Source organism: Herpailurus yagouaroundi, unplaced genomic scaffold, assembly GCF_014898765.1.
Source record: "Herpailurus yagouaroundi ecotype Mexico unplaced genomic scaffold, PumYag 186, whole genome shotgun sequence".
NCBI classification, from domain to species: Eukaryota; Metazoa; Chordata; class Mammalia; order Carnivora; family Felidae; genus Herpailurus; species Herpailurus yagouaroundi.
Window position 1 is genome coordinate 3,730,917 of NW_024412417.1, and position 11,572 is coordinate 3,742,488.

The 11,572-nt window shown below is 37.0% G+C and overlaps 1 protein-coding gene across 5 annotated transcripts in view; it reads right to left on the bottom strand.

The window, feature by feature from the left end:
* Positions 1-11,572, bottom strand: part of PIP4P2 (phosphatidylinositol-4,5-bisphosphate 4-phosphatase 2) — a 56,059-nt gene that overhangs the window by 18,741 nt on the left and 25,746 nt on the right. For all 5 annotated transcript variants that reach the window (XM_040493953.1, XM_040493949.1, XM_040493950.1 and 2 more), the window contains 2 exons: positions 10,075-10,181; positions 8,583-8,706 (listed from right to left, as the gene is read on the bottom strand). In XM_040493953.1, the coding sequence (XP_040349887.1) occupies positions 8,583-8,706; positions 10,075-10,181 (231 nt within the window). The remainder of the gene's footprint in view (positions 1-8,582; positions 8,707-10,074; positions 10,182-11,572) is intronic.

Genomic DNA, 11,572 nt, shown 5'->3' on the forward strand with positions numbered 1-11,572 from the left:
TGAGAGAGAGAAAGCACGCACATGTGCAAGAGGGGGGTGGGGGGAGCGGATCTCTGACGGTGCAGAGCCCGGTGTGGGGCTTGATCTCACAGACAGTGAGATCATGACCTGAGCCGAAACCAAGAGTCAGTCACTTAATGAACTGAGCCATGCAAGTGCTCCCCACAAAACTTATTCTAAAAATGCCAGAATTAATGTGCTAATAAACAAAGATTGCTAGAGTTGTACAGAATATTGAGCAGTGAAGAACCTAGAAATCTTATCAGTGCTTTTTTATGTTTTTATAATTAGTTTTAGGACAGCTACTGAACTTGTAACGTCATTTCACATTTTATTTATAAATAACAAATTTAAGTTTTTCCTAGTTAAAAGAACCAAAGCAGCCAAGGGGGCAATTATGAAACCCTTGAGCGAAGAGGAACTCAAAATCCAAGCCTGAAGGCTGACGTGTTGGCATAGAAATTCTAGAATTTTAGATGACCAACCTAAGGAGGTGATTTAGTCCAGTATTATCATTTTATAGTGTTCTTCATTTTAGCACAGATTATGCATGGTAAATTTAATTATAACTGATAAACAAGTAAGACTTCATTATGTAATTAGTAAATTATACAGCCAGCAACCTAACACATCGGGTTTTGTTATCTCCAAGTACTCACTTAAATGCAGCAAACTAAGAACAGAAAATCATCTATTATTAGAAATGATTTTGTCGGGGCGCCTGGGTGGCGCAGTCGGTTAAGCGTCCGACTTCAGCCAGGTCACGATCTCGCGGTCCGTGAGTTCGAGCCCCGCGTCGGGCTCTGGCCTGATGGCTCGGAGCCTGGAGCCTGTTTCCGATTCTGTGTCTCCCTCTCTCTCTGCCCCTCCCCCGTTCATGCTCTGTCTCTCTCTGTCCCAAAAATAAATAAATGTTGAAAAAAAAAATTTAAAAAAAGAAATGATTTTGTCATAACCTATTCAAGGGAATGCAAATACTTGTGCTTTTGAAAGGAAGTTGACTTACTACTGTTCTTTTATCTCAAATGCAGCCTCTGCACTCTTAGAATTGTATTGCCAGAACTTCAATAGGGGAAAAAAAAACAAATTATCTTTCTTCTATCAGAAAAATTAAAGGCAGCTTCTCTAAAACTCTAATCATTTTTAGCGAAGGTCTTCCAATATTTGGCTTATTTCTAACGATTCTATGTAATAGGTAAACTCAGTTTCCTCAAGATATATTTTTAATCAACCTTAGAAGGCTCACAAGAAAGTTACACTGCTAAAAATGAATCATTTGACAATACCTTATTGGATTTTATTTTTTATTGGCTACACTAGGCAACCGGTGTCGTGTCGTCACTTTGAAGGACGCAAATTAAAACTATGGTTACTCTCCGCTACAGCACCAAACTGTATGTCCTATATCCAAATAAGGAAAATCTTACCCTGACTGAAGGTACTACATCAGAGCGAAGTTGAACCATCAAGTATGACTCAGGCACATATTGTAGACTGTGTTAGTTTTTACTGAGGCATGTCAGCCCACAGTCAGATACTGGTTGACAAAGCATCTTGACCTACCTTTCATCAGCAACAGAGAACATCTGCCCCGTGGAAATGCAAAATTAAACTCCACTGTTCAGTGTCTTAAGAAACTTCTTTTATTTTCATGCGGGGCTAGCTAAATGCTATGTATTCCCTTTATTCTTCTGGAAAATTATTTTCCAAGCAACGTTCCTCCAAACAGTACTCTGACTAGATGATGCCCTCAAAATGATTTGAAGCTTAGAAAATGTGTATAAATACTACATTAAAACTCCCTCCTGGATATTGACAATGATGCCTGGTAAGAGTGCTAAAGAATATACCCATAGGGGCACCCGGTAGCTAAGTCGGTTAGGCATCTGACTCTTGATTTCAGCTCAGGTCATGATCTCACGGTTCCTGAGTTCGAGCCCCACCTCCAGCTCAGTGTTGACAGTGAGGAGGCTGCTTGGAATTCCCTCTCTCTCTCTCTCTCTCTCTCTCTCTCTCTCTCTCTCACTCTCTCCTTCCCTCTATCCCTCCCTGCCTCAAAATAAATAAATAAACTTAAATAAAATACACCTATAAAAAAATATTTGTTTAGTTTTTTTTTTTTATCCTAGCAATTCCCAATGACCATGGAACTCTTTATTCACATAACACCTATTATTATCCTGCAAAATGAATGTTCTATTGAATACGGTTTGGAAAATACAAATCTAGCTTTTCTAAACATCGTCCATGGTTCCAGCCAGGCTGTGAAATAAATAGTGGGAATAGTGTGGATTCATAGTAAATTTAACTTTAGCATTGTAACACTGAGATATTAAAAGATGTTATGATAAACAGAAGGTTGTTGAGGACATAGTCCATTATATTGTTCTTTTAGTTTAATCCATGGAAATAATTCTCTTTCAGGTCACAGTATTCCAATAAACCTTCTCCTATGTGATCTTTTTTATTTTTATTTTTTTTTTAATTTTTTTTTTTCAACGTTTATTTATTTTTGGGACAGAGAGAGACAGAGCATGAACGGGGGAGGGGCAGAGAGAGGGAGACACAGAATCGGAAACAGGCTCCAGGCTCCGAGCCATCAGCCCAGAGCCCGACGCGGGGCTCGAACTCACGGACCGCGAGATCGTGACCTGGCTGAAGTCGGACGCTTAACCGACTGCGCCACCCAGGCGCCCCAGATGTGATCTTTTTTAAAAAAATCATGAGTATCTTGTAATAGAGTATGTTTTCCTCTCTTCATTGACTCTAGAGGTCTCAAAGTGAAAATTCAGACCAATTTTAACAACTGTACAGGAGTAAATATTGTACATATTTATATCCTTATGTATGATTTATCATATTTTTTCTTCCCTTTGTTTTCATTGTCCCGAAATTTTCATATTTCCTTTTCAATGCTATTGAAATTTGTAACTTATCTCAATTGTTTCTAAGCCTTGTAAGCCAAGCTGAAACAAAGTAGAGAAAAAGTAAATGAATCCTAATAGTTAAAAGCTTGAAGGACAAAGGACATATGACAAAGGACATAAGACTATTTGTGGTCAGCATAATAATAAGGAGAAGGCAAAGTTCTTGAGTCAGAATTAAGATATTTGCAGTTTATTTATTTAAAAAATTTTTTAATGTTTGTTTATTTTTGAGAGAGAGACAGAGCGCGTGAACAGGGGAAGGACAGAGAGAGAGAGACACAGAATCCGAAGCAGGCTCCAGGCTCTGAGCTGTCAGCATGGAGCCTGAGGCGGGGCTGGAACCCATGAACCGTGAGACCATGACCTAAGCTGAAGTCGGATGCCCAACCGACTGAGCCACCCAGGCGCCCTAAGCAGTTTATTTATTTTTTACAACACCGAGTAGCTCTCATTAATCTGAAACTCTCAAAAGTAAGAGCCACCCCATTAGGTATGTACTGTGTACTCTAATTACCAAAAAATTGTTTTCTAGGAATTTTTAAATCATCTTTAAATATCACATATTAATCCAAAACACCCTTTCCTGCTAAAGAATTAAGATTTTTAATCATATGCACTGTGTTAATATGCTAATATGATTCACTTGCCTACACTAAATATTAAATAAAAAAGAGCTAGTTTTAGAAGTTTGTCTCTGAATTGTTCATTACTTTAGTAGTTTTCTTCTAGTGTGAAAATATCTAAATGCATAAAGTACTTTTTAAAGTATTAAAAATCATGTCACCTACATGTGTTTTAACCTCTCAATTTGGATCACTCTCTTGGATTCATACCAGGTAATTTCAAAAAATTAAATATGACCTTTCTAAGAGTTGTCTTTGATTTCCTTTTTTCCTCATTCCCTTATCTACTCTATTATCAGCACATTAATTCTCTCTCAAAATCTTCACGCTATTCCCCAACCATCATCATCACTTTTTTTGAATAATAAAAGTCAAACATCTAGTCTTGCCCCTCTTCAGCCTTTCCCTCCATGCAATCCATGTTCCGTTTTATACATAGCATCCCTACACACAGAATTAATTATAAAGCTCTACTGAAGCTTTCATTACTCTGAGCATAATGTCACTCGCTCCCTCTAGGCTGGGTACTTCTGTGGGTGCGCGAAGAACCCTCTGTTATTTCCTACTCTAGCCTAAACACCCTAAACATATTTCATATAATTCTTATTTTAATTGTCTTTCTTCTCCAATTAGATTATAAAACTGCATGAGGGCAAGGAATGTGTCTTCCTGTTCCTTCATTATGCAGTCCAGTGCCTGGCGTGAACTCAGTAATTGTATTTGAACAAATGAAATCAGCTCACTTACAATGTGGCTCTAAAGATTATCTGTGGCAAGGATTTAAAGAATAAAATTTAGCTGAGCAAATGCAAATGTAAGCTAATTATGGAGGGGAATTGACTGAACAAGTTGAAAAGAAATCTGTTTTGAAGATCTTTAAATGGTATTTCAAAATATAATTTGTTCACATGTAAGAAAGAAAATAATAAATATATTTAATATGTATTTAACTTAGTCAAATCACTCAATATCTATCAATACCTACAGCGTGTATTACCCTATGTAGTAATTTTCAAAAAGAAATATTTTAACTACTCCCACCAGCTATATCTTCTAATTAAGCAACTTAGTCACCGATTTAATGAATAAAATATAAGGAAGAAGATTTGTCTTCTCCTTACAAGATCAGAAGTATCCTAGAAATTCTGATTAAGTGAATTAAATCAGATAGATGCATGCATTTCCATTTCTTTTCCTAAACTTGACTGAAATAGGGGTAAATGAATTTTAAAAAGTATAATACCGGGGCGCCTGGGTGGCGCAGTCGGTTAAGCGTCCGACTTCAGCCAGGTCACGATCTCGCGGCCCGTGAGTTCGAGCCCCGCGTCGGGCTCTGGGCTGATGGCTCGGAGCCTGGAGCCTGTTTCCCATTCTGTGTCTCCCTCTCTCTCTGCCCCTCGCCCGTTCATGCTCTGTCTCTCTCTGTCCCAAAAATAAATAAACGTTGAAAAAAAATTTAAAAAAAAAAGTATAATACCATAAGGGTAACGAGGAGAGATGGCCCCAAATCTCTGAACAACGGAACGCTCATGGAGCCTGGAGCTGGCTTAGTGAAAGGGGGGCTGAAACTTGCCTGTCTGCAGAGAGATGTGCCAAAGGAAAGCAAGCTTTTTCAGGTATTGGGGCTACCACGTGTTTTCCGAGGTGGGGCTCCTAGCAGTATCCCCTGTAAATGCTTCCCTACCCTCCGCAAAACTGGAAACCCCTCTCTTCCCGGTACATGCAAGAAAAGAGTGATTTATTCTGAAAAGAAACTGGACAAGAGAGCTTGTGAACTTAGAAACACCCGCCATAGCAGAAGGCAAGAATAAAAGAAAGGAATCAAGTTAAAGTCCACGGTTTGAACAGTGGATGAGACCTTCATCTCATTACCTTTAACTCCTAAATGCTGCCTCCCAGGCATATCACTCACAAGAAACTGCAGGATTTTTCCCCAGAGAAACTTGCCCTCCAAGAAGACTTCTTGATATTAAGAGTTGACAGTTGTTCAAAAAAATGGGAGAGGGAGAAGAAAAAGAAGAGGAAGATGCAGAAGAAGGAGGAAGGAGGGAAGGAGGGAAGGAGGGAAAGAAGAAAGGAAGGAAAGAAGGAGGGAAGGAAGGAAGGAAAGGAGAAAGATCTTAACTCTGCTGCATGAATAGAGGTTCCAATCAGTGACTGACCCTCAAATAGAAATGAACTTTTCTGTAAAATCTCTACCACAAAAAAAAAAAAAAAAAAAAAAAGGTGGGGAGAAAACAGAGACAAGGCATAAGGAAGAAAAATACTTCACACAAAAATAGAACTAATAGTTTCAGAAAGATGCCATAGAGAAGAGAATGCTCTTTAGCAAAAGGAAAAACTAACCAGAGAACACAGGAAAAGTCTTTGAGATTAAAAATTAAGTTAGAAAATCTGAAATTAAAATTTTGAATTAAGTTTGGAAGATATAATCAGGAAAGTGTTCCAGTAAGTAAAAGAAAAAGCCAAACCTTCAAAGAAAATGTAAGAAAAAGAAAAAAAGAGTCAATAATTCAGGTGATCTAAAGAGTTCTAGAAAGTGGGAACAAAGAAAAGAAAATAGTCTAGACCATAAGAGGGCCCACTGAGTACCCAGACAATGAATTCAAACATACCCTCCCTAAGACACATTCTTTTTATAAATGTTTTTTAACTTGAGTATAGTTGACACACAGTGTTACGTCTCTCGAGTGAACAACACAGTGATTCAACTAGTCTTTATATTATGGTATGCTCACCACAGGTGTAACTACCATCTGTCATCATACAACACTATTATAATATCATTGGCTGCGTTCCCTATGCTGGTCCTTTTATTCCATGACTTACTCATTCCATAACTGGAAGCCTGTACCTCCCACTATCCTTCAAACACTCACTCCCTTACACTGGCAACCATCAGTATGTTCTCTGTGTTTATATTTATGGATCTACACTTTTTGTTTGTTCATTAGATTCCACATATAAGTGGAATTATATGGTATTTGTCTTTCTAAGTCTGACTTCTTTCACTTAGCATAATACCCTCTAGGTCCATTCATGTTGTCACAAATGGTAAGATCTCATCCTTTCTAAAGGCTGCGTAATATTCCAGTGTGTATGTATGTATGTATGTATGTATGTATGTATCTGTATCACATCTTCTTTTTCCATCCTAAGACATATTCCAATGCAATTTCAGAGCACTGGAGAAAATGAAAGAAGAAAGAGGCAAATAAAGAGAAAAAATAGAAAGGACACGGAATTAGGGCAGTAGTTGAACTTTTCATTAATAGTGGAGCAAAGCCTTTTAAATTTTTGAGAGGAAACAATTAGCAACCTACAATTCTACATCTGGACAAACTATAAAGTACATGTGAGATCAGATTAAAAACTGTTTAAGAAGTAGAAGGTCTCTAATTTATTTCCTTGCATATTTTCTCAGAAAGCTAAGAGGGGATGTAGTTCACCAAAATGAAGGAGTAAACCAAGAGCTGTAAGGAAGGCATGAGATCCAATACAGGAAAAGAAAAAAGGAAATCCTCGGATAATGATGAAGGGAAATCCCACAATGGCAGCTGTGTAGCAAGAAGCCTCAATAATAGATTCCCTGATGTGTCTGACTATATTGATAGGAATTTTATAGTTCTGTAAAATAATATGGGAATAAGTAATGATTTGTAATAGAAAATTAAATTCAAAAGGAGGAGAGACAATTATTCTTTTTTTTTTTTAAGTAATCTCTATACCCAGTGTGGGGCTCAAACTCATGACTCTGAGATCAAGAGTCAGATGCTCTACCAAATGAGCCAGCCAGGTGCCCCAAAAGGAGGATATACAATTATTAACAAATCCAAAAAAAATCTGAAAAGTCATACAGTGCCAAAATATAATATAATGCTTGGCTAAGCTGTGGACATAATTTACCTAATCATAAAAAATGTAAACATTAAGCATTAATTGAAAAAAATATTAAAACTCTAGCTGGAGCATGGAATCGAGAAAAGGACTATGAGTGGGGGAAGGGATGTTATGAGTGCTAAAGCCTCAACCTGCATTGTACAGGGTAATAGGTAATATCTAAAATCAAAAAGAAAAAAGGGTAAACAAACAATTTAAACACATGTACATAATACCAGCACAGCAGCTGGAAATGCTGGAAGTATTTGCAGGATGGTATTTGGGGATGATCACTATTTTCCTTATAAGCTTTACAATCCCATTTAACATTGAAATTATGCACATGAATTACTCTACTAAAAATAAAAATTAGAAGGAAAAAAATGCAAATCATCTACACTTGCTTAAACCTGTTCGTCCCTTAGATTATCCTGCAGTGGAAGACCACTGTGACCTCAGCCCTGCCCAGGCTTACACTCTGGAAGTTTTCATTAATACTTAGGTTCTAAAGAAAATTTTTTTGTCTCCTATGAGGGCTGAATAACAAAAGAAAACCTTTCTGACAGGGCAAGGCATTATGAACTTAACTTTTGAAAATCAAACTTAGGGGTGCCTGGGTGGCTCAGTCGGTCAAGCGTCCAACTTCGACTCAGGTCATGATCTCACAGTTTGTGGGTTCAAGTCCTGTGTCAAGTTCTGTGCTGACAGCTCGGAGCCTGGAACCTGCTTCAGGTTCTGTGTCTCCCTCTCTCTCTGCCCTTCCCCCACTCAGTCTCTCTCTCTCTCTCTCTCTCTCAAAAGTAAATAAACATTGAAAAAAATGTATTAAAAAAAATCAAACTTAGGGTTAGAGTTAAAAGTTAGTTGAACAAGAATTCCTATAACTACTTATAACTTCTTATTTTTTCCCCAGTAGTTTATCTAATTATGGACACCAGAGTTAACTCCCTTTAACTCCAAGTTTAATTTTTTAAAAAGCAGAAAAAATTTTGATAAGTTATAATAAGAATTTTTCTTGAATCTAGAAACCACAAATCTTCTGATTAAGTGCACTTGGATAAAACTACAAGACCATGAGCGGTGGTCAAATCTATGTGATCGTGACCTACATGTTACAGATTGATGTCACTGTGACAAATGTCCGGTTACTTACCAGGAATGTGTTTCCACAATGCCCACACACGACCCTTGTACCTTCTGGTTGGACTGGCAATGCAGGTTGAGCTGGTTGTTCTTCAGAAATAAGCATTACTGGGCCAAGGTTAATTATGCGTCTACTGTGGAGAGAGAAATGAAACAACGTCATTATCCCACAAATGGACTGAGGGCAAAACCTGTAATATATGACCAAAAACATGGAATATAGCATTGAAAATAAATAAATTGTCAGGCTTCGAAGCTAAATTCACAGAAAGTAGTAATAAGCAATACTTCAAAAGCAAAAAAAAAAAATGAGAGTTTTTAATATTTTTGATGGAAACCATGTATTATAGTGTTGGTTCCTAATCAATGACCTTGGGAACCATTTCACTGCCTTTTTCAAGTTCTTATAAGTCCAAATCAGAAAATAGTTTTTATCATTCCCTATCTAGGAACACAAGTTGAGTTTTGTAGAAAACTACAAAAGTTAAAATATTCCATATCAATAAATACGTTGCGTGCCATGAAGGTACCAAAGTGCTGAGTCACAACCAAATTTCTCTGAGTAGGTTGGTATTCCTTGATGTCTATTTAATCACAGTTGGACAAAAAGGAAGATGAGAAGGCTTCTTTCTCTTCCCTCACCTGCCATCAGATGGGGTTGCAAATGATTCATAGAAAGGTCAAAGAGCCAGAAATCACAGAAAAAACACAGGTAAAGTCTTGATAGACTCCGATCTGGGCACATCTATAATGGCATTTGATATGGGCAAATAGCTCCAGAATTTACTGCATAGAGTATGTTCAGCAAAGACCAGTATAGCACATGGTAAGGTACATAATGATGACTAAACCACTTCCAGATTAAGATGAATTTCATCAAAGGTAAACTAGGCGGTTACTTTTACTTATTTTTTTCCCTTTGGAACATCTTTATTTGAGTTGATCTTAATCACTCATATATACATAACAGTTGGGTGCCACCTCCCTTCACTGATGAAACAGGGGTCTGAAATGGCTTACAAATAGTATTTTTAGAAACACCTTTATTACAACTATTTAAACATTTGACTACATGTGTTACAGAATGGGTTTATTCCATTCACTCATATAATACCAGTGTGAATACAGGTTGCAACTAGAGATCTCATAAATATCCTTATTACAAGTGTTCCTAATAACTTCACTATATACATAACAATGAGGATAAGTGGTTACTTTTAAATAAGTTTCATGAGTCACTAATTTATTACACTGCATTAAGTACTGACATAATATCAAGAAATCTTTCATTGCTCATTCAAGAATATTATATCTTATAAATACTTGTGACCATTAATTTCAAACTAATCATATCATTCCTTTAACAAAGGGAAAATAATAATCTAACTCCTGTAATTACTTTGAGGACAAAGACTCTAGAACAAAGCCTGGCACATAATAAGCCTTTAATAAATACTAGGTGAATGAACGAATGAATGAATGAATGAATGTTTATCTCTTACCAGTTAGGTCTCGGACATCCTATTCGCCGAGATGTGTCCTTACAAATGAGGAGACAATTACAAGGGCATCTAACATATTTCTTCCCTGTTGGGGGGTTTTTGATTGGCTAGATAAGGGAAGAAAATGCAAACACAGCAAATTAACCAAAGGACAGATTGCCAAAGCTTGTTTATGTATAAAAAGGAAATGATTCCTTAAAAACGTAGGCTCCCCATAGTGCTATCAAAGTACAGGTTAAGGAAAAGTGCATCATAAGTGGTTTTAAATAGCTCAGATGTTGGCAAGCACTCTATGAAGTCTGGGGGCTGCAGAAATTTAATTGTGAAGGGCGTATTTCAAAGTTCGCTTGCACTGCCCTTTCAATATGAGAAGAAAATTTAAGTGCACAACAAAAATTGTTTTCCCTTTAAAGTTTTAGGACAAGACAAGGTCATCTATCTGTCTCACCAGGTACAAACATTCACTAGTTTCTTGCACCTGTCTGGGAAGAGTGAGCTCATTAAGAATAGTAGGCAAAGAGGAGTGTATGATAAATTTGAACTTGACTGCCTGGAATATAAGAAGTGATCATTTTATTACATCTTTTAGCTTAAAAACAAACAACCTGCAATAACTCTTAATGTTAACGTCTTTTTAACTTTACAGTAAATGTAAAAGCAAGAATAAACACCAAAGAAAACAATCCTTTCAACACTAGGACTCAGGCCTGTTAAAGTAAATAACCTATGAAGCAATGGAAGGACTAGAACATCACTCTCTTGGGCATGCCTGCCAAAAATGTACAACCTGAATCCAGTCATGAGGGAATACCAGACAAACCCAAAACTGAGGAACATTCTACAAAACATCTTGCCTGTACTTTTTGAAAATATCAAGGCAGTACAAGACAAAGAAAGACTACATTTCAGATTAAGGGAAATTAAAGAGACATGACATCAAATATGATATGCAATTCTGGATTCACTCCTGGACCATGTGTTTTGTTTGTTTGTTTGTTTGTTTGTTTGTTTTCTAATGGAACCATTGAGCAAATATGAGTTAGGTCAAAAGATCAGATAAAGCATTGTGTTAATGTTAATTTCCTGCATTTGATAACTGTACTATGATTGTATAAGTGACTGTCCTTTTTTTTTTTTTTTTTAAGGAAATTCACACTAAAATATTTAGGAGTAGAGGGGCTTCTGGGTGGCTCAGTCAGCTAAGCATCCAACTTCAGCTCAGGTCATGATCTTGCAGTTTGTAAGTTCAAGCCCCGCGTCAGGCTCTGTGCTGACAGTTCAGAGCCTGGAGCCTGCTTCTGATTTTGTGTCTCCCTATCTCTCTGCTCCTCTCCTGTTCACGCTCTGTGTCTCTCTCTCTCTCTCAAAAATAAATAAACACTAAAAAAAATTTTTTTAATGTTTAGGGATAGAAAAGCCCCATGTCTGCAATTACCTTAAAAGGTTCTTAAAAAGAAAGAAAGAAAGAAAGAAAGAAAGAAAGAAAGAAAGAAAGAAA